Raw genomic sequence first — 22,888 nt, forward strand, 5'->3', positions numbered from 1 at the left:
TGTCCATGATTTTGACTAAATAAAAATTGAAATCTTTTTAATCATGTGAATCTTGAGGATTTATATTGATTTTGGGTCAAAGTATTCTCAAACTACCCAAAATTACTAAATTTTTACCAAATTTCCACTTTTTTAGGAATGATTATAATCTCAGCGGAAACACGACCAAAAATATCTGTATAAAATCCATCGTGGAGACGTTATATTGTATTTTAAAACAAATTAATAGCAAAATACACAAAAAAATTAGAAAATTTGACAAAAATATAATTTCCAGGGCGCTATTTTGCTAGGATTACATTTTGAAGATGCAGCAAAGTGCAAAAAGGGACAAAAATGAAAATTATGAATACGTGGCATAGAGTACATCACAATTACTAGTTAATACCAGAATATAAATAGGATATGTTTAGTGTAATGGTTCCGAATGAAAAAAAAAAATTCATTTTGTTGACATATACTAAACATAATTCTAGTCAACAAGACAACAACTGAATGTAATTATTTTTTGGCTTTAGTCATTTTTCATCAAATCCCAGTTCCGTGTAAAATTTCAAGTCGATGTGTGAACATTTAAGCGAAAATTTTTAGATTTTGTATGAAACCCAATGCTCTGATTGACGAATGAGTTCTGAAAAAAAGTTTGCAGGAAAAAGTTTTGTGGCGATTCATGGTGCTTTAGTAAATTGGGCATGCGGAATTCAAAAATACATGAATTTTGAGCAAAAATATTGATGGAAGCATATGTTTTAGATGACTTTTTTGAAAATCGATGGGCGAAAAAAAATTTCGTTGCAACTTTTTTTCCTAAAAAATGAAAAGTGCATTTTTGTGATGGGCCTATCTTATAGAGCTCCTCTAATACTATCTACAACAATACTAAAACCAATTCACTTTCATACAAATTTATTGAAAAAAATTCATTTGAAAAATTACGAACTTTAAATCGAGCGGGGTGAAAATTAGGGGGGTGTAGGCCAAAGTGCCAGAACAAAAAATGTTACTCTCGACCAGGTCTACAAAAGCCGCACTAGCCGTTTTTTTCATTTTCAAAAATAAAAAATCGACGCACCCTAATGTGTAGTCATAGCCGCATGCGTTCAACGTACATATGAATGAATGTCATAGACATATTCCGTATAATTTGTATTTCCTATACATGAACCTCCATTTATTATATGTATAGAATATGTGAACCAACTAAAGAGACTTTTTACGCTTTTCCAATGGAAAAATGTTATAAGCAAAGTATTAACTCCAGAAAGGAGTAAGAAAATCAAAAATATTTGGTGTAATTTTGGAATTGATCCACGGTTTCTCAAGATTTGGTCTGGATTTCAGTAGTTCCATGATGAAATTACATAAAAAATCGTTTTTTTGCGCAGTTTCATTATGGATCATTTAACAATAGACTGATCAAAAATATTTGGCGTTTGCTTGAAAAACGTTTAGCGACTTTAAATTCATGCCCATGTTTTATTATTTAAATTATAGCTATTTTTTTGAAAGTTCAAAATTACTTTTTTCTGGAGGAGACAAACTTGCATGCACTTTCAGACACTGACATATTAAAATAATCACACATTCCACTTTCATTGTTAGAAAAGATGTATGTTTCAATTAATTATTTTACTGCTTATTGTTAAATAAACATGTAAAGAAAAACACTTTTTGAGGGGAAAAGTTATAATTGGTTCCTTTGAAATTATGAAAATTGTTTAAATTTCTTCAGCAATGAATATATTGTATATATTCGCACATCCGTTTGCAAAAGACTGATTTCTTATATTCATTTATCGCAGTTTCAAGTTGATGCCTAGACGACTTAGTGACACATTGTCGTTTCATTTTCTGAATAATCAAACTGATATATTTAGCAAAAAACTCAAAAATCAGAAGGTCATAACAACAGCAAATATTGTGGTTATCACTTTCATTCTTATCCATTGTCGACTCCTAATTGACTAAAAATTTGGCTAAGTTCGTGATCTTTCAATTTTGCTTCAACATCCTGTTGGCAACAGCAGGCCTTTGAGATTTTTGGGTAAAATAATCACAAATTAGAACGCATGTGCGGATCCGAAAAATATCTCAACTGCGAAAGCTTCCAAATCGTATAAGAATTCATAATTGTGAGACGGACCAAATACATTAAGAATTTTGAAACACATAAATTCAACTGGTACGGTTTCATTTTCACTGACATAAAAGTTTCCTTGGTGCGTGCAGTTTACGTGAAACGGAAAGAACCATTTACCATTCATATGAATATCATTTAATACAACCATTTTAGTTTCTTTATCTATATTGTCAATTTTAATAATGTCCAAACGATCTTATTTTCTTTCTCCTCAATAAAAGTCGAATGTAAAACGTGAAATTCCTTGCACTGGTTCAGGCAAGTTCCTCTGCGGTTTTGATGCAACTAATGAACAAATCACCAAAACTAGAAATGTAAATAAAATTAGCTATTTGGTGTACTTGAATGAAAGAAAAGTAAGAATAGAGTTTATTACAATAGCATACTTCCAATATTTCGATATTTTTGACAAAGAAAGAGTAGCTCATCCAAATTATAGAGATTAACGTGAATCTCAGTAGATGAATCGTTCTGTACTGAACGAAATTCTGAATTCTGATTCTTTTTAAATCAAGATAAACTATTTCTTTATTGAATAAATGTTTGTATTATTGAATTAAAACAAAATATTGTTTTCATACGATAACAGGAAGCTGTTGTATACTATCAAAATATTCAATTTCACAATTTTCATCATTCGTATTACATATAAGCATGGCTCTCATAATAAGTCCAAATTTTGGTCATTTTTGTACGGACATTGTATCTAAAGTTAATTAATTTGCAAAAAATCTCCAAATGTATATACATTATATCTTAAAAAGATCTTGATATATTTTGACATAAAATCAATCATCAACATAAATATTTCTCTTTTTATATTCAAAATCGTGAAGATTCTACCAGTTAAATGATAGGTGATATAAAAAATAATAACACAATGTGTTTAATTTTTCAAGTTCTTTCAAATCAAAATAAATAAATTGGTTTGAGGCTTACCAAATTTGACCAATTCAAATGAAAATGATTTGTTGATTTGTCAAATGATTTGATCTTAAATCTGATAACCCTAATAATATTACAATGTTATTATCGCTCATATCAAAGAATTCAGATTGTGATTGTACGAACTGCTTCAAAGATATCAGTCGGCGAAATACTAATAAAAAAGTATATACTACATTCACACCTATTGAAACAGTGTTATTGTTGTTGTATGCAAGTGACAGTGTAAATAGTCGTACGTGGTTCTTTGACATTTTAGCTTTCAAAAAATTTAAATGGCCGGTTCAAATTGTGTTTGATCTTAGTTGAACTTATATGTGACACGCACATTACTTTGTTTACCTTTATTTTGCTCAACGACCTTTAATTCTTTGGTTATCACATGTGTTGAGTGTTTATATTTGAATATCATCATCCCCACTTGACTCATCTGGTTCATTGAGCATGTCAAACCAGATACGATCAAGACGTCGACGACTTTTTTCTTCGGGAACAAAGCATGCGCACTTGAAAATAATAGGATAAACCTCAGTCTGTAGCGCACATTTGCCAAAATTTGATCGGGATCGTGTACACTCTCGTTATTAAAAAAGCAAAGAAAAGTTGTGTCAATTCTTACAAAAATTTATCATAATTCATAGAGATAATTAGTAAAAAACATTGTCTGAAAAATGTTGTGTAGAAATGTTGTGAAATAAACCAATGTATTGTGATACAAATTCATATATGCAGCAAAACATTTCATTTGGCTCAAGAAATTAAAATCAAAAGTATACATCGAATTTAGTTTGAGTGTAAATGTAAAGTCTATTTATATTCAAAAGATGTCTCAACGCGAACAAAACAACCGAAGTAACAACAACAATTCGGCATATGGCAGCGCAAATCAAAGACCACGAGAGTCGCGAGGAGGGGATCATCGTAATGACATTGAATCATCAAGCGTTCATACCGATTTCCGCGTGATGCGTTGTTTTTGCGGTTGTACGGCATTAACATATGAACAAATTGAACATTTTGCAATGATGAATGTGTCCACATTAATTCAACATTCGACGGGCAAAACGTTATTCCAAAATTTTCTACGCATCGGTCATCGTCATGATAAATCTGAAGCCATGATCCATTTAGAATGTTACGAGATGTGCGATAAATTTCTACGAAATTCTCAACTGTATGAAGATCAAGATTTGATCGATCATCTATTAAGCCTTTGTCCAACGTATACATGGGAACAAAGAATTACCGATACGTTAGAAAATAATAGTGGTGATCATCGATATCATAGAATTCGACACGTTCTTAATGATTTAAAGCGCGAATGTGTTCATAGTATTGAATGCCACAACGATTACGATAGATTCAGAAGAGAGCTTCTACGTAAAATTGGAAGGACTTAATCATTCTACTACAATTAATCGATTTAGCATTTAAAATTACAATACCTTAATTCGCCATAACTTATGTACTTTATACTTGCGTACTTTTACGATGTGCTGCAAGAAAATTAAAATTGCTGAAAAAAACTCAATGAAATAATTAAAAACGTATTTGTAAATGCTACAAAATATTGTATTTTTGGGAATTTCATTCGCAAAATTTACAAATTTCCTGAATAGAAAAAATAAAATCTATAATTATTGGAACTGTATAAATGGTATCTGTGTTTTTCTTTGAAAATCTGTAGCAATAGATAAACTTATTGTTTTGATTTAAGAGAGAGCCTCCAATAAATATGTGTAATTATATTCGCTGTTCTCTTGTACATAAAGATTCTTTACTTGTTTTTAGATTTTTAGCTGTTCATTGTGTTTGTATATGTTTTTCAAAATTCCTTCGTTTTTCGCTCAAACAATAGTCTTCAAATAATAATACTAACCAAAAATGAGTGCACTCTCGTGTCTTACTATAATTCAAAAAGATTCACAAACCTTAAACAAAATTCAAAAAAATTTCTCACAAAAAAAAAATTAAACAAAACTCAAACAAATTCAAAAATTCGTAAAGAACAAAATAAAAAAGGGTCCACTTTGAGTGGATTGAAGATGAAGCAAATAACAAATTAACAAATTATTGAGAAAAATATTGGTTTGGTATTAACGATGTTATTCTTGCTTCATTACGCCAACTTCATCTAAGACTTCTTTCATTCCTTCTGGAAAACGTCCTGCGTCAAGCTCATGAGCAAATTGTCGATACTGAGATCAGAAAAAAAGAGCAACATATTAGAGAAATGATTGTTGAGAAATCGATTTTATTTTCATTACCTTTTCAAGTTCCACACGAAGACTAAGTACGGCCTTTTCTCTATCAGTGACAAGTTCTTCCAAATATTGGTAGCGCAACTTCTTACGAGCTCGGCATTCCCGGGCGCTTTGACGACTACGTTCTACATAGAAAAATACAATTAATACAACTGAATTCAACGACATCACAGTGAAAATAAGAAGAAAAAAACATACCGAGTTTGGCTTTCATGTCAATTTTTTCACTTGATGCTTTACGGCCTGGTTTTCTTCCACGTTTACCACTCTCCTTGCGTTCCTGTTAAATTTAAAAAAATAATTCGACAAAAACTTAAAATAAATTCTTGAAGTCTCTTGAAATTCAAAACATGTCGGATTTCAAAAGCAGAAAAAACTAGGTCGTGTATTTTTTGTCTGTATGCTTCTTGTCAAAATAAGGTCAAGAGCAGCTAGCTTTGTAGTTCTACTTCTACCTTTTTCTTAAGTTATTATGTGTATAATTTACAATTTTTGCAAACAAGCACAATTTTAACGTGAAATTTTTCGAAATGAAAGGCGATATTTTGAATTCAATAACGAGCGATAATAATTTTCATGGATTTTTTTTTTCACATGAAGCAATCCATATATCAATTGTTCTAAATAAGAACTGCGTCATTTATGCAATACGGATACAAGTCGTATGAAATAATTTTACATAAAAAATCGTTGCACCATCACTTTCGTAACGATTATTATAAATAATGTTTCAACAGATCGAGTTCATTAATTACTTTTATTTATAGATATTAAATTACTTTATTACGCATTTTGCGACCAAAAATTGAAAAGAAGAAGAAGTCGATTTTTTTCGAAGGTAAATTAAATTGTGCTGCAAATTATGCGATAACACGAATTCAATTTAAATTTCATTAGCTCAACATATAAACGCCTATCATCTGATTCTAGATTACCAAAAAAAAAAACTCAAAATCGACATTACACGCGCGTCGTAATAACTGAGTGGTGAATCGATTGCTTGTTGTTGCTATCTGTGCAAAGCATTTTTTTTCGTTCAAGTCACGTAGCACACATCTATTTTACCCGGCGATTATTTTTTTTTGCAATTTATGTGTATTAAGATGCTATATTCATATAAATTACTCGATATAAACGATAAGCTGACCGTTGTGTTGCAATATCGATTAAAAATGCATTCGAAAGTGAGTCACACAAATTTTAGGTCACTAAAAGAGTGGAATTTTTTTTGGATATTACGTTATTTTCGTAGAACGTATATAAAATGTAGCTATAAAACCGAATGAATTTGTTTTTTGTTTCAATTACTCGATGGAGTGATTGTGTTCTAATTTCTCTCTATTCTGCTTGATTTGCTATTTTTAAATTACGACGTAAAAATGTAAATTCGGACACGGGTGCTCAACTTTCTTTCAATGTTTAATATTTCATATTGTCCTATATTGAAAATTTGAATGGTGCCACGAAGCACAAAAAATGCATATAACGAGAGACACACTTTTTTTAATTGGCAAAACTTAAAATATTTTTATCTCCGTTTTTTTTTTCATTACCGTTTTAATGAACTGTTACGAGAATTGAAAACGCGCACTATGAAACGGAAGTTCGGAAAATGCGTATAGAACCAGAGGTACTAAATTATTTGAACACTCTCATACAACAGCAAATGGACTCACATCAATGCGCTGCAACATTAAAATACACAGGCAAATTTATTTCAATACCGATATCGTATCCGATGCACAAGCACATAGAAATTAGTATACACGTCTTATGTTAGTTTCACAGTTGAATTGCATGTGTGAAACGTAAAGCGTAAATACAGTCGAACGATCGGTGCATCATATGGATTGCAGTGACCTTTGTTAATCAAGTTGCTATACATTGGCCATTTATATTTAAAGCTCGTTCACTGTTGCGTTCACTTTTTTTGTTTTGTATATATACTACGCGGTTGATATCGCACCGGGGAGTAGGGAAAAAACTCTGAATCCATATGAAACACACATAATTTTTTGATTGCGACGCAATTTGAAAACACTGAGTGCGCGCGACACTTCTACGCAACAGTTTTCGATGCCGGACAATGAAAACATTTACACACTTTGTTTTCGATTTTATATTTTTTACTCAATTTGGAATTTAAATGACGAAATTGTGTCATCGTTAGAACATTGGCCCTCATCGTTTTCACAGCGTAGAAAAGAATGCTCATAAAATTGATTTTTTTTGGCGCTGCACGTTTGATGATGCACTACAATTCCCCAAATGGAATTGACCCAGTTTCGTTAAAAAAAAATTTCTTCTTCAAAATATTTGAAAAATTCAACGATTCACAAAACTTACTTGATAATTGTCAGGTTAATGAGTTTTAAATTGATTCTTTTCGGATAAATTGAGGACTATGCTATTTTTAAATGAAACATTAACCGTATACAAAAAAAAAGAACAATTTTTGGTTTTGAGAGAATAAACAACAAGTGAAACGAGATAAAGCGAATAGCACAATCGGAAAGTTGTCGTGTGCACAGTCGAAGTCTCGTAAGCCAACTGAGAATTCTCAGTGATTTTCGGTCGCTTTTGCGTCTGTACGCTATGCGCTTCGTATGACACTCACTCACATAATATGTATATAGAGAGTGTATGCCTCATTCGAATTGATAAATTATTTTATGCAATGCGACTGTTTTATTTATGGAATTGGCCATTTTAAATTTTGATATGGAGCCTGCATAAAGAGGTCATATAAATTTTCGTGATGTTTTGAAATTCTCTCTTTTCTTTTTTGATAAATATGGATGTAGCGAAAATCAACATATTTATGAGAGATCATCGAATACGCTTTTATTTCAGATATTCGCTGGACATTTAACGTAATACTTTATATGACGCATCACGGCTTTTTATTTAATATTATGCCTTATCTGGCTTATTTTCTACAAAATATTAGAAAATCTAATAAAAAGAAATCGTTTGAAGAGAGGTAGAAAGAGAACGAAACAAAATATGTTCAGCAAATAGCTCCGTTTATCTATGCAATTTTTGTAATATGATTTTTTTCATCGCTATCTATTTATATACGACGCAAAGCTTTGTTGTCATATTATACGCTGTCGTACGTTGCCGTACGCGTAACGCGACGTCAAAAACACGGATATTGCGCATTATTTTTATGTATACTTTGTGTTTTTGTTTTGATTGTGGCACATCACAAGCTAAATTGAACACATGGACTTTGTGTACATGTGAACATACATATAACTATGCCATACACTTACGTGTAGAAAAACGTGTTGGCACCAGTTCTGTTTATGTAGAAAATACGCTTATATATAACAATTGTACGAAATATTACAAGTCATTCTACTTTCCCTTTTCAATTTTCCAAACTAAATTTTCCCAGTCCACATTGGATTGACATTGAACCGACTCGATGTGGCATTGTAGCAGTCATGCATAAGGTCAAGTGCAATCTCATTGAAGTTTTTTTTTCATTCATTGAAACAAAAATCGAACAGAGTTTGCACATTTGAATGAGTAACTATGTGCCTTGCACTCACTTAAAAAACTATGCTACACTTCAAATATATGGATTAAAATTGATTTCCGGTCGATTTATCTGCTTTGATATGGTGAAGAATCGACCCAATTTACAATGCCAATTACATATGATATTTCCAGAATCAAAACAAACATGGCGCTCCATTCACGCTTCTTATTGTTTTGAAATACATAAGCATGTATTTTCATTCGCCCTTTATTTGACCAAAGACGCTATTTTAGCCATTCGAAACACAGACTACATTCGTTTGTTTGCTTAATTTGGTTGCATTTCTTTCACGTAATTTTAATCGAATTTGGTGTGGACAGAAAATACGACTTCTATTTTGTCTCAACAAAACAATAAACATTTCTTACAATTGAGCTTGGTTCCACGGGTGCTTCTTCGTAATCCATTTTATTCGTTGTTTTTATTATTAGTCACTTTTTGTAATAAATCTTTAACAAAATATTATTAACAAAATTTATTCACGAAATATTTAGAATCGATTACTTGATTGCTTATTTTCCGTATTGTACAAAGATTGAATTTATTTTGTGTGTTCTTATATGAAAACAATCAAAACATAATGACAAACAAACGATGTATTCGACATGACAGGGGGCGCTTTCGATCAAATGAGCTACACAACCTAGTATTACCAGCGCCGAATTGAGCTGAGCAATTTGTTTGAAATAATAACTTTATATGAGAAATTGATTATGTTTTCTTTTCATATGTGATTTTTTGTGACGATAATAATGACCATAAAATCGCAAAAATAAAAAAGACTCATCTTATTTTCAGTTGTTTTTCATCATTTTTTCCTTGTTTCTTTTATTTATTTATTTATTTTTTTTCATAGAAAATCAATTTTCAAATTATAACTATACAAATAAGTGAGTGACGAAAATCGGTGTTGTTTCAATGAAAGCGATACCCATTTACAAATGAGATGTTTTGAAAAATGAATAGGTTCGATTCGTCGATATTAGCAATCGTTTAATTTATGTTTGTGATCATTTTCATATTCGAAACAAATTATTCAAATGAAATGAAAAAAAAAAAAACATTTACGTTGGTTTGCTTGTGCTCAACAAAGCAAGAAGCCCGCTTGAGCCACTAACAGTCAAAATGTAATTGAACAATGGTGAAGTTGATTTGAAAATGAAGCAGCTGACAAAGATGACGATGGCCAAGAACAATGCATTATTGTAGAAGATAGAGAATGTGGTGGCTTCATAATCGGCAACTTCGTTCTTCTTCCACAATGTACGTTCGTCTTTCTCTTTGCGGCTGGTCTTTTTGTCGTCCGACAATTGCTTGGCAACTTCACGGGTGACACCGTCTTCACGTTTCAGTGCTACTTTGTGTTTCAATGCGAATTTGGTATTTCTATAAGCCATTGCCATCAGATATGTGCTTACAGCGGTGATTGCAACGAAGAACACCAAAGCTGATACCAAATCGATTTGATGAATTCGCCAATAAAGCCCTGAAATATAATACAAATCACATAATTTATTAACATTCATTAATTTGCACTTAACTTTTATCTTATTGAATAACAAAAAATCATCAAATTATATTGTTTTGGTTTGATGACGTGTCGACATAACCTATGTTGCATGTTAATCTATGTTATACTTACAAATTGGTACAGCCGAAACGATTAATGCATTTCCGTAGAAAAGTGCCGATGATTTGGTGCTAACATTTCGACTGAAATCGTTGAGAAGAAGCTCTTCTTCTTTTGTAAATCCGGATGGAGTTTTCACTGATTTTGCCATTTTTTTTAAAAAGAAAAATTGAATCGATATATAATGACTACAACTGGTACACAAGACGACCGAACCAACTATGTGAACTTGTGAGCTGTCTGCTGTGTGTGCGATGTAGCAAAGTGAAAGATACTTGATGGAATATAGTGTACAGCCGCTGTCTACGCGTCAATGAGAAAGTAAATTGTCATGCGACGTGTTAATCATTTGTCAGTTCGATCGGAGTTCATGTGGTGCCATCTTTATTTTCAGCATAAAAATTCTTATTCAATTTAATCATCAAATGTACTCCACGAGAAAGAATGTGTTGTTTTTTTTTTCAAATTGTAAATATTGACACAACAAAATATTTATTTTCTATTCAATTTATTATTTTTCCACGTGATACAATGAATATTGTTTTTTCTCTTTCAAATAACTAACACGAAAGAAATTCTTCTAAAAGACAACATTGAATTGGCACAATATTTTCAAATTCTTTGGACAGGTGCAAATTATAAACAAGATTAATTCCAATAAATCGATTTTCTTAAAGAATTTGCTTCCACATTCAGAGGCGCCTTTTTGTAGATTCTATAAATAGATATTTTGTGACATGCAATAAAAAGCATTAATTCAACTGAGATGACTCGACGGTGCTAAAATGAAACAATGTCTATTCGGTTGGTGTCATTCACATTTTCTGGTCCCTGCACGCATTGAATGCAAACAAAACATATGGTTCATTGAGTTAAAAAAAGAACAATTTCCCATTGACGTAGTATCATTTCAATCTCTCTAGTCTGGTAATAATTGAAAATGCTACTGACTGATTACAAACTGTTCGCCAGAAAGGGAACTTCATTTGATGTAATTTAATCAAAACAAGTGACAATTAAGTGCGTATCGCATTAGAAATGCAACAAATTGAAATGGTTGTGCTCTCTTGAAATTGATACAGAAGATAAAACATAATGAGCGTTTTAAATGACTTGAAACAACCATATGAGGGTCTTTGACTAATGAGCTGAAACGTAACTCACACAACAATGTGTTAAATATATGTATGAATGACTTAATTTTGCACTCATCACACATGTCAGACAATCCATATTTTTTGCAGTGAATTAAATCTTTTGATAATTTGTTTAAATTCCATTGCTAACTTTGGAATTAGATAAATATTGTGGAAATATAAGAAAATTAATAATGAAATCGAGTTTTATTCACTGTAGCAACATATGTGCTATTTTTGAAGCGAAATAAAAAATGAAGATATAAAAGTGTTCTTAGTAAATAATAAAAACATGTCCTTTTTTGCTTGTGAACTTTGTTTGCGAAACAGACTTTTGATGTCTTTTTTCTCGTACCACTTTAACCCCAGTAAATTAATAATCGTAAACGAATCGGATGCTATTAACGACACTGATGAAATTGCCTTGAATTGAAGTCACTGTGAATGAACCAAAGAAGATGCATACTGTACTATATTGAGCTTAACTTACATGCTTGTTTACTGTTTTCATTCGTGTTGCTTTCTTTTTATTTTCATCCAATTTTAAATAATGCACGCAGCAAATTTTCAAGAAATAAATATCACACAATTTTCTTTGTATTCATAATTTTTAATTTCGTATGGAAAATGTGTTGTTTTCCTTATATCTTTATCTTATAATTTCAATCTGTACAATCTTATAAGATAGGCTTAGAAATGATACAAAAAAGCGGTTTCTTCTCATTTCAATTTAATCGGTCTCGAAAAATATAGATAGTTCTTTTGTTGTTGTCACAGTTCATCTGCGTTGGGTAAAAATGCAACAGCACCTCCTTTGTAGATCTTTGCGAAATTTCGTTTCAAAATGCCAATATAAAAATGGTCGAAATATGATTAACGAATAATGAATGATGCATCCAATGATGCCGGTGAATTTGTTAAATTTTGCATATTTATATTCCATCATGGGACGAGAGATCAATTCAAATAATAACGAACCGTACATACGTTGTACAGAGCACAGCATATAAGTGAGTGCAAGTGATAGTGCTAATTTAAGTGGTGCTATTATCTCACTTTGTTCTTCTTCGATAAAATGGTCGATGATTTGCCTTTTGGCCGTGCATAGTTTCAAAATCACATAGGCTGTACTTAAAAGTAGACATAGTGTTGGCACTATAATTCGCATTTTAATCAATAAAACTTGTAAAAGGAAATTACTATTATGATCCATCACAACCAAACCACACATTCTCTCGTTACTATTTCGATTTAACGTTGGTATAATACGTCCAAAGCTGAATAGTGGAATCGATATTGAAATTGCCAGCAACCAAATCAGAATTATCGGTAGCAAAACTGAAATACGTTTCTTTGGTTTAGTGCTGTAATCGATAACAATCGATCTTTGTTGATTATTTCCATGCAATTCCGATGCAATCGATGGCTTTGTTTCTGCCATGGATGTTGTTATGCTGATATCACAATTACTGTCACTTTCGTCGAATTCATCATCTTGAAAATTGTCTTCAGTGTAGTCGCTCTCGGCCATTTCAGAGTGTAATAATTTGGCACGATTCCGTTCAATTTTCTTGCATGCCAAATTATATGTGGAGATCGTGTGAAAATTAAGCGCAATTATTAAGAATATTTGAGCTGTACTTATGATCGCATCCATACCCAAGTAGATTGGGCACCATTCAATCGATTCGAGCCATGACCGATGACTCACGTAAAATAACTCCCATTTTACTTGGCTTAACGATAGCACATCCACAATTATTATTTGTACTAGTAAATAATGCGTTCCTGAAAAGTAAATAATGAAAAATGATTAGCGATGCAATTTTGTGAAAATTTAACATTTTTGTTTATGTTTATTTTGAAGAGAAAGAAAAACGCGCTTCAGCTTGTATTTCAGCTTGTTGTATTTATTGAATTTCTGGAACAAAATTGTTTATCCGATTTTGTTGTGATTGAATAGAAGAAACTAGGCTTGTAATGACAAAGGTTATTGTGAAATAAGCAGAAGATAAAGTTTGGGATGGATATTCTGATGAAAAAGCATGCCGCAAATGGTTTTGTTTGTTTACTTTACTTGTATGTTAAGTTGTTGGTATGTTTTTTTTTTTAGGTTTCTTCATGTCATGTTGTTATTATCTGACACGCATTGCTTTTTAGCGCAGTGTGACTATAAATCGTTTCGTCACATATATAACACCATTTAACTGCTTTCTTCATTTTTCAATGCAACGAACAGCATTGTCAAAGTTTGAAAATTCTGAAAAATGTCATTGGATCGGTTCTCTGGAGAAAGCGAATTCTTCAACAACAATTCGACATGAATTGTTTCATAAGTGTTGAATCGTTTCATAATTGCGTCACACGAGAAAACATTTAATCTGATTTCGTTTTTCGTGTGTGAAGAAAATGCATTCTCATTCGAAGTGCGTTCGTCTTCAACAAATGCCGCTATTCTTATATTTGGATGTTAAAAACATATTGAAAGCACTTACCATTGCGTTTAATATTCAATATGGATACAAGCACAAGTATGTTCAGAATGATGCCAAAGCCGATCAAAGCTACAACGAATATCCATAGCATAAAATCTTCGGTTGTTTTGATGGATTCGAAAATCGAGTCGAAAAAATTGAACGGTACTTTGCCGCCAGAATCATTATTTATGGAGCTATTCGACATACTATGCATTGCACTCATGTTCTCTAGTTGTTACTTTTCTATTCGATATGCAAATGTGTACACGCTTTTTCTCATTCGATTATCTCTCTCTCTGCACTTTCATTTTCTCCACTTTCGTAGATCCACTCACTGTTGGATATTTGAAATGGGTTCAAACCCACACAATGCAATACACCGTAGTAGATATATTTGAAAGTGTGCTTATATGCTATCGTTCTAAAGGCCACGTTTTTTTTAATCCGCGATAAAACCTTATTTTTATACGCACTAATCATCCCATATCAAATAACACTTTCAAGTATTTTCACTTTTGCTTTTTCTGTCATTCTGGCGTGCAAAGAATTATTTCCTATCAATTTTTGCTGTCTTTTTACATATATAGCTTTTGGAATCAAAGCCAAAGGTCACTGAACAAAGATCGTTGTATGCACACTGCTCAATTAACCAGTTCGCATATCAGCAACACTATTTTGATGGTCGGTCGCTGCTCTTTCATATAGTATCCAGCATTACTGATGCCTTTTCGTCACTCTCTCTCTCTCTATCTCTCTCTCGTTCGTGTGTTCACGGTAATTTGTCGAATTTGTATGGTATTTATTTGCAAAACATAAGTTTATGGTGCATTTTTCTGTGTTCGTTATTTGTTTACATAGTACAAGTATTCCCTTTGTGGTTTTTCATTTTATTTGGCTGTTGAAAATAATAAAAATGTTCACATTTACGTTAACTCTAAACACTGATGGTTATTGGTCTTTATGAATTGAAAAAAAAATCTTTTAAGATACACGTTTTATTTCATTTCATTTGTGTACACAATTTTATTGTTTGAAATATGTTTTTAAAACTCTAAACGAAAATTTAAGAAATAAATAAAATCAACAGTAAATGAAATGAAAATATTACTGTATATTATACTTCAAAATAAAGAATGAGTGTACAACATTGTTGTTTTTAAAAATCCGAATGCAAGTGATCACACAATACCATCAAAATGTGACCGAATGCATTGGCGTTTAAACTTGAACTGTCGCTTAATTCTGCCTCAATGTACAAGAGAGTAAAAATGGAACTTTTATTTGGTTTGTTTGTGTTTTGCTTTTGTTTCTTTTCATTTCTCTTGTTCCGGCCATACAGTTCTCATACGTTTCACGAGGCACGCTATTGAGTGCGTTTCGCCGGCTGTCGCATGATCCGTAATATAAGCGCGATCCATAACTGACTTACCGATCGAAAGAGATATATGGTGCACACGAGTTCGGTTTAGTTATAGGTTTCTTTGTTTACTTTCCACGCATATATTCATGAAAAACATATTGTACACACATTCGTTCAGTGGGTTTCGTTCGCCACGCATAGAACAGAAGCACAAATAGCGTAATGTTTGCTCAATGATCATTTTTCTTTTCCACTCGTCTTTTCAACAGCTTTGCTTGTTTTGTCCATATCAATATCACGACAATTTCGCGCATCACTCATAAAAATAGCCGGTTTCAACTGTCTGTACATGAGAGAGGATATTTCTAATAATAAACAAAGTTACATGAACCAAAAACGAACATCGTTGAAACTCTGCCACTTGTGTATTCATGTTTATGCATGAAAAGATGACTCAAGAACAATGGCAAGACGTCAAAAAAAAACATGCAAATTTACTTACGTTAAAAAGTTTAAAAAAATCCATTTGATACGCTCATTGATGCCAATCCCCAGAATGTCGATGATTCATAATCCCTTTTGCTCCTTATGAGCAGTTATTTGCGGAGATGTAGCAGTGAGTGCTATTGGTGAGTTCATGTGCATCATTGAAGGTTCATGTTGAGTGCAAACTTTTTAAAACGAATTATAAAATCGAGTTTTGCATAATTGCCGGCGAACTTCGAAATAAAGTCTATTTACAGGCAATTTTGTACGGAAATTACACCAAGTATGATGTCGTTTATTTTAGTTTTTTTATTAGTTTTATCATCCATTCATATAATATGAAGTATATTCAATCGACCAATAACGTTTTTTCTCTTCTTCACGAGTATTCGCATGTTTAGTGCTCAAGTAAAGATAGGTTCAATGACATTTAATACACGTTTTTTTGCACTTTCGCCCATATGAGTTATTTACTATTGTCCATTCATCCATCATTTCAATTGTAATTGATCGAATTTTTGGTTTGCCTACCGATTTGGACTGTGATTCGATTGTTTTTGTTTTTGCAGTGTGAATTTCACCATTATTGGTTTCGCAAAAACGTACTGCATACGTAGTCGTCTATTGAATTTTCAATAAAACCAGATGTAAATATCATAAACAATATGACATATATGGTGTGTCAAAGTGAATAATGTAAACGTAATTGAATAGAAAGCGTTCTCCTGCGATGCTCAACAGTCCCTTGTACGATTTGAAATTCGAAGAAAAAACACACACCGTATCATAGTGGTAGTGTTCTATTATGGATAATTTGTACTGTGTGGCATAATTATTTTCATATTATATCTCAGCTCAATACAGCCACACCACCGATAAACGAATATACACATTTTCAGTTGATTAAACAAAGCATAGGCATCAAAGTGCGCCTTGTATGTGTGTCCATGTTTCAGTGTATGTTGTTGTGCGTTAGCAGTCGTTCGTATTTTTTTTTATGGAAGACGACGACGGTAGAGTGTGCTAAGCCGAGCACGAGCCGAACATGCCTATTCGAGAAAAAAAAAACGTAAACAGAACACATTCTAAAGCAAATGGACAAGTTCGTTCAACAGCGAAAAAGAAATAGTCAAGAAAATGGTAGAGAAAGTAAAGGCGAGAAAGAGAAGCATTTTATAAATGGTTTGTCGTCTGTGTGCGTTCTCGTATGGCTTCATTGCTTCTATACGCATTCATGTTGGCATGTAGTAGTCTCGATTTTATATCAGCAGTATAACATTACAGTATGCTAGCTGAACCACGATCAGTTTACTAAAAAGTTTCCGACAACTCAGACGGTTGACAACATCGTTCGAGCACATTTTTTTATTTCTTTTTTTAATTTACATTTTGGAAACAAAGAAATTAAATAAACATTCACGAAATTAAACAGTCGGCTCAATTGAATTTTATTATCATTTCAATATTGAAACGAAAAAAGAACACAATCAACATAAAAAATAACCAAATATTTTTTTTGATTCGGCTATTCAGTCATACATTATCTGTAAAGGGAAAAAAACGACTCTTAAGTGCACTGTGTAAAAAAAATAACTTTTTGGAAAGAAATACATTTGAATTCCGCAAAGCAATAATCAATCTAACTGTGTGTGGTTTTCGGTGATTGCACATTATCTGTTTTGCTATATTTCTTATTCAAACGGTAACCAACCTCGTTTGCAATGTCTACTCACTGGGGCTATCACTCTCACAACGGTAAGTGTAATCACATTTTATACAATTTTTTTTTGTCATTCATTTTGTACGCCAGAACACTGATTTCAAAATCAGTTTGTTTTTTTATTTATTATAAATACATTTGACATTGAAAGAAAGAGTATGTTTTTTGCATTTTTTTTTTTGGTTAAAAATTTCATTGGTTTATAACGAAATTTTGCAAACGGTGCAACGCATACAAATTGGATGGATTTCTATTTTGACATATAATTGTTTACCAATTCAACCGTCTACGATTAACACACAAACTTGATATCTTTTTAGTATAAACAAATGTCTATAATTTGTTCAAGTCCACGAGTTTGAGTTTAAGCAAACTGTTGTAAATGATTGTTCCATGTATTTTTTTTAGAAAGTCAAAGTCTTCATCTTGCATCTTTTTAAAATGTTTGGGTGTATCATTTGTAAATCACCACCTCTTCTTTCAAACTCACTTTATTAATAGATTTGTTTTTGTAACTTTTTTTACATTTTAAAACGTATACCTTTCATTTGTCATCTTCAAAATCAGGATAATATTTTGAATACATCCGAAAATAGTGAAGAAGAAGAAAACTAATTAATTACGGAAAAATACATGATCATTCAAGATTTTGTTTGAAATAATAATATTCCATCCAAAAATTTCGTTCTTTTGACATTGACCAAAAAAATAGAATTCCATATAAAAGTAACGAAATTTTAAGTCTTCTCAACAACAACAACAATCAGTCTATAGACGGATTATACCTTTCGGTGTGTGGTCTTTTTACGAAATAAATAGACTTCTCAATATAGTTTCTAAATAAATAAAAAACAATTGTAAAAATGTATTAGTTTGCCATTTTATGGATAAAAGTTAATGTTCACAGATAAATAAAACAAATTATAATGTCAAAAAATACATTTGTAATACACAAAAATCGTTTGTTCTGCCATCCAAAATCGATTTTAACGATATTACGTTATTGTTTTGCACATTGTGAAATATAAATTGAAGATGTTAATGATAATACATGAAGCCAACGGCAAAGTCACAAGTTTGAAATTGCGCCTCTTTTTGCAAAAAAAAAAAATGCATATAAAATGGGCTATGAAAACTTGAAAAGTCTCGAAATCGAACAGAAATAGCCCCATGGCATATAGAAAACTGTTGATTGACATCGATGTATACGGTAGTAATAGTTTAATACTATTGACGCTCTTTTCAACACCACACTCCAGATTTGCTTTCAAACAGATTTATATTTAGAGATTATTTTCCAATAAAATCGCATCAAAATGAGTTTGCGTCACTTGTGCTGGTAAACTAAACACCGCGTTGTTTATATATCACAACGTCTCGAGAAATCAATCAATCGCGAATTACCCATAATGTGGTGATAAAATTGAATTTTTATTATTGTTGGCACTGCCGATTGCAAAAATTAAAACCACAAAATGGCAATACGAACTTTAATCGGAATTTTGCTTTCCGGATTACCGAAAAAAAATTACATACACGGCAAAATAGTCCTTTAGTAAAATGACATTTCTAAAGTCATCGGGTCACTCTAATGACTTCTATAAATACATATGACAAGTGCACATTTTCGACATAAAACGTATTTTATTTTATTGGCCCTTGCCATTAGTAATCAGAATATGATGAAAAAATCATCGAAAATTAGATAAAATCACTGAGCAATTATATCAAAGTATCGAACAGTAATTACGTTTGATTTGTCATTTTATCACGTTTCCAACTCCGGTTTCATTCATATATTATGAAAATAATTGGTTTTCTTTGGTCAATGGTTAATCTTTATTTCATTATTGTGGCTAAAAGTGTCCGTGTCATGTTGTTGACACCAAAAAATCATCCTTTTTAATCTATAATGGCCAAGCAATTAAATGCATGATCTTCAATCAAGCAATAATGTCAAAATAATTTGGGATAAAATTTCGTCGTGTAATCTAATCGATTTATGATGTTAATATTTGAAGCATCAATCAATTTGTCGCGTTCGATCAATTTTGGGGAGAGAAAAAACAAATCGCAAATGATAACGAATCACGTAAAGTCATCAAAGCATTAGACGAAATTCAGTTCCAGACCACTAAATACATAATATGATAAGCGGCGCGCGGTTTTCATTATATGTATTGAATTGTAAGAAGAAATTTTCGTCGATTCGGATAAGCGGATGTACGTAATTCTTGCAGTATACTCAATGGACCGAAAAATAATTGAGTTCAGCCCAGTCATTTGGATTCATTTCAAGGGTTGACAAACGAATCAAAGTATATGATTGAAAGAAAATTCCACATGAAATGCGACACATAGCTTTGATATTTTGTTGTGTGTCAAACGAATGTGACGCCATTCGTCACGAGACTTTTGTGATAAACTGTTGATTTTTCAGTTAATTTAAAAGCTAATTATCACCAATTTTCAAGCGACTCAACAAACACACTTCCTGAAAAGACACATATTTGATCAATGATAAAATCAGTTTTGGACATACGGCGAATGGGGGGAAATGGTTGCGTCGCAAATAAAACAACAATTTTTGTTGACGAACAATCCTCCGTGCTGTGGATTTAACTTCAATAATAAGTAATTCAGTAGAAATTCAAAGTGTCTTGTGATAAAAACACAGACAAAAAAGATGTATGTCTTCGACGAATGCGAATTACTTATCATTAAGATGCTATTTCAATGGCGTTATCTAATCAATTTGAGTTTTAATTTCACCCTCATTCGCAGAACTCATGGATTATAATTAGTCACCCAGTTTAAATTGAATCAACCGCAAATGCGAATGATGTGAGCTTTATATTTTGAGGTAAAATTATACCAAAAGAGCTTTGGTACTTGAACATTTTATGGAAATTTAATAGCGTAGAACGCCGTGCAGAACGCAAATGATATCAAGATAATGGGCAAAAGAAGAAAAAACCTTTGTGCACATTGAAAAGCTCAGAAAAATTTGCTTCTCTCTTATCATTCAACGTTTGACAGAAGAAAAGCAAACTAATTTATGCATTCATGTATTAATAATAGTTGATTATATTATTGAAACGTGAAAATTGTAACATTCAATTGCATGCCATTTCATGTGATTCATATAATTTCTTTTTCGAAAGAAAATGTGGTGACCGCATAGAGTGAGAACAATTTATTTGTTCAAAGCGAACAACTCACATTTTTTAAAACATTAAATTATATTTGTCGGGCTTCGTCTTGAATTATGCAATTTTTCTTTCACAATCTGTTGAAAAACAATATACATTCTCGAACAAATACATGCCAAACATAGACTTATTTGATATAATGTCGCAAAAATAACGCCAAAACCATAATGAATGACTAAGAAGTTTCCTTTGATATGTACCTAATTAATGTGTTCTATTGTGTCCTGAGGCTTGGTCGCATACCAAACATTTATTGAGTTGCATAAAATGATTTCTCACTTCGAATTAATGTTTCCAGAACTGTATGAAGAGTTAACGTGACTATTTCCAATTAGTTGAAAAAAAAAGAAAATTCTCCGAATAAAAGAATAATATAATTAATCAATCGGACACAATTTCTTCCATTTCGATGACGATGAGCTTTGTCATACTGCCGATAATTCCAGTTGCTTTTTTCCCTTTTCAAACTTGAAAGCCTTTCAATCACAATTCCATATTAAATATGTTTGCACATCTCGCCACACCTAAAACGAATGTATGACGCAAGTGCAATATAATATCTATCCCTTCAATTCAACGGAAGCTCAACTATGTAGCCAATTAATGTTTGGGCATATATTATTATCTTTTTTTTTTAAACTAAGTGTGTTTTGTACCCTACTGTTTATATCATCGTTTGTTGTTTGATTTGAGAATTATCCGGTCTTAGCTAGTAATTGTGAATGATTTTTCGGGTGATATAATAAAAGATATGAAATACAGAAACATTCTGAGTGCGTTCAAACAACGTTGTTTGTTTCTTTATCGACGATTCTTGTCAGAGAAGAAAACATGATCATTTATTTGAAAATTGTCAGCTGACAATAATTACCGCTTCAATTAACATGCTTTCTGTTTCAACATTGATTCAATGAATATCAGAGAGAAATGAAAAGAGATACACAAAACGAAAACACGAACAAAGTTATCAGGTTAATAAACCGGTTCAGGATGTATAGCTCTCATTCTTTTTTTGTACAAAATCAACCGAAATGATATACTTCTCAATATCTTGTTCAAGTACATTTTTAATATTGAAATACAAAAACACTGTTCCAGTTTAATGTTCTAGAGATAATGAAAGACGGTTGTAACTTATTATGAACCTTGCAATAAGATCATTAACGGATTAATAGTAATTTAATTAAAAAAACATAGCGAAACTAAATTATGTGAAAAGTACACTGATTCACACGTATATTGACAATGCTATAAAATATTTTACAACACTCATTTTATGACTCGATTTGATTTTTAAGTAGAGTTAATTAGAATTACACATTTGATGAGAAATGAAATAAAATTCAACAACTAACGTTGTTGTTTCATCTTCCTGGAAATATACGTTATGAAAAATGCATTTGACGAAAATAGAAACTGAATATGACTACAAATTTATTAGTTTTCATTGTTATTTCGATCACTAAGGAGGCAGAAAGGATTTTTGTCACTCACCTATTGTACATTTCTTAAATGCAATTATTTAATTGATTTTTCCCTTTTATTTTGTATGAAAACACAATTTGTTTTCAGCTTGTATTAAAATTGAAATTCCATTTGAATCCTTGTGTTGATAATAGGCTTTCACTAACTTATTCAAGCCATCAATCTGATGATAGAAAAACTAAAGTTTTCATGCACTACCACAAAAAAGCTCTCATAGGTGATTGAAAAAAATGATATTCAAAGTAATTTACTAGGTGATGCGTGACATTTAATAAGGTTGGCACCATTCTTGATAACAGTATACACAATGTAAAAGCATTCGATTTACCATAACGACTCTGATGATAGAACAAAATTGATCAAATTGGATTACATTATTCTTGTTGTAGCCATCGACTAATTATAATGACAAAGAAAGTCCACATGTATGACTGTGTATACAGGGTGGCGCATATAATAGGCTCACTCTTAGGGGGTGAGAAT

The 22,888-nt window shown here is 31.8% G+C and overlaps 6 protein-coding genes across 9 annotated transcripts in view; 2 read left to right on the forward strand and 4 right to left on the reverse strand.

Annotated features, from left to right (window-relative positions):
- The window catches only part of LOC116338039 (ankyrin-3-like), a 25,005-nt gene extending 23,189 nt beyond the window's left edge, over positions 1-1,816 (reverse strand). For all 4 annotated transcript variants that reach the window (XR_004200846.1, XM_031763075.1, XM_031763076.1 and 1 more), the window contains exon 1: positions 1,521-1,816. Coding sequence is in view for 3 of the 4 variants with exons in the window: in XM_031763075.1 (XP_031618935.1) it covers positions 1,521-1,596 (76 nt within the window). In the remaining variant the exon portion in view is untranslated. The remainder of the gene's footprint in view (positions 1-1,520) is intronic.
- Positions 1,817-3,909: 2,093 nt separating this feature from the next.
- Positions 3,910-4,485, forward strand: LOC116338250. The gene has a single exon (XM_031763381.1). It carries the CDS (start codon positions 3,910-3,912, stop codon positions 4,483-4,485), a length of 576 nt encoding a protein of 191 aa, XP_031619241.1.
- A 485-nt stretch (positions 4,486-4,970) lies between these two features.
- Positions 4,971-9,639, reverse strand: LOC116338009 (REPTOR-binding partner). The gene is made up of 4 exons (XM_031763030.1): positions 9,268-9,639; positions 5,548-5,629; positions 5,353-5,474; positions 4,971-5,283 (listed from the first exon to the last, which is right to left on the reverse strand). The coding sequence occupies exons 1-4, from the start codon at positions 9,304-9,306 to the stop codon at positions 5,191-5,193; spliced, it is 336 nt and encodes a 111-aa protein (XP_031618890.1). The 5' UTR covers positions 9,307-9,639; the 3' UTR covers positions 4,971-5,190.
- A 227-nt stretch (positions 9,640-9,866) lies between these two features.
- On the reverse strand, positions 9,867-10,828 carry LOC116338008 (translocon-associated protein subunit gamma). Its single transcript, XM_031763029.1, has 2 exons — positions 10,542-10,828; positions 9,867-10,385 (listed from the first exon to the last, which is right to left on the reverse strand). Exons 1-2 carry the CDS (start codon positions 10,678-10,680, stop codon positions 9,964-9,966), a joined length of 561 nt encoding a protein of 186 aa, XP_031618889.1. The 5' UTR covers positions 10,681-10,828; the 3' UTR covers positions 9,867-9,963.
- Positions 10,829-12,311: 1,483 nt separating this feature from the next.
- LOC116338135 lies at positions 12,312-15,367 on the reverse strand. The gene is made up of 3 exons (XM_031763215.1): positions 15,289-15,367; positions 14,161-15,037; positions 12,312-13,453 (listed from the first exon to the last, which is right to left on the reverse strand). The coding sequence occupies exons 2-3, from the start codon at positions 14,363-14,365 to the stop codon at positions 12,444-12,446; spliced, it is 1,215 nt and encodes a 404-aa protein (XP_031619075.1). The 5' UTR covers positions 14,366-15,037; positions 15,289-15,367; the 3' UTR covers positions 12,312-12,443.
- A 1,912-nt stretch (positions 15,368-17,279) lies between these two features.
- The window catches only part of LOC116338137 (carbonic anhydrase), a 20,465-nt gene continuing 14,856 nt past the window's right edge, over positions 17,280-22,888 (forward strand). Inside the window, exon 1 of the mRNA XM_031763217.1 lies at positions 17,280-17,743. Coding sequence (XP_031619077.1) covers positions 17,710-17,743 — 34 coding nt within the window. The 5' untranslated portion in view covers positions 17,280-17,709. The remainder of the gene's footprint in view (positions 17,744-22,888) is intronic.

This window comes from Contarinia nasturtii, unplaced genomic scaffold (genome assembly GCF_009176525.2).
Source record: "Contarinia nasturtii isolate CC-2019 unplaced genomic scaffold, AAFC_CNas_1.1 Cnas_scaffold_350, whole genome shotgun sequence".
NCBI lineage: Eukaryota > Metazoa > Arthropoda > Insecta > Diptera > Cecidomyiidae > Contarinia > Contarinia nasturtii.

Coding starts and splice junctions, on each gene's coding strand:
- LOC116338009 (XM_031763030.1), bottom strand. CDS start 9,306: ATGGATTACGAAGAAGCACCCGTGGAACCAAGCTCAATT. Junction 5,630..9,267: donor CCGTGGAACCAAGCTCAATT/GTAAGAAATGTT, acceptor TAAATTTAACAG/GAACGCAAGGAGAGTGGTAA. Junction 5,475..5,547: donor TGACATGAAAGCCAAACTCG/GTATGTTTTTTT, acceptor TTTTCTATGTAG/AACGTAGTCGTCAAAGCGCC.
- LOC116338250 (XM_031763381.1), top strand. CDS start 3,910: ATGTCTCAACGCGAACAAAACAACCGAAGTAACAACAACAATTCGGCA.
- LOC116338008 (XM_031763029.1), bottom strand. CDS start 10,680: ATGGCAAAATCAGTGAAAACTCCATCCGGATTTACAAAAGAAGAAGAG. Junction 10,386..10,541: donor CGTTTCGGCTGTACCAATTT/GTAAGTATAACA, acceptor ATTATATTTCAG/GGCTTTATTGGCGAATTCAT.
- LOC116338135 (XM_031763215.1), bottom strand. CDS start 14,365: ATGAGTGCAATGCATAGTATGTCGAATAGCTCCATAAATAATGATTCT. Junction 13,454..14,160: donor ATTGAATATTAAACGCAATG/GTAAGTGCTTTC, acceptor TTTACTTTTCAG/GAACGCATTATTTACTAGTA.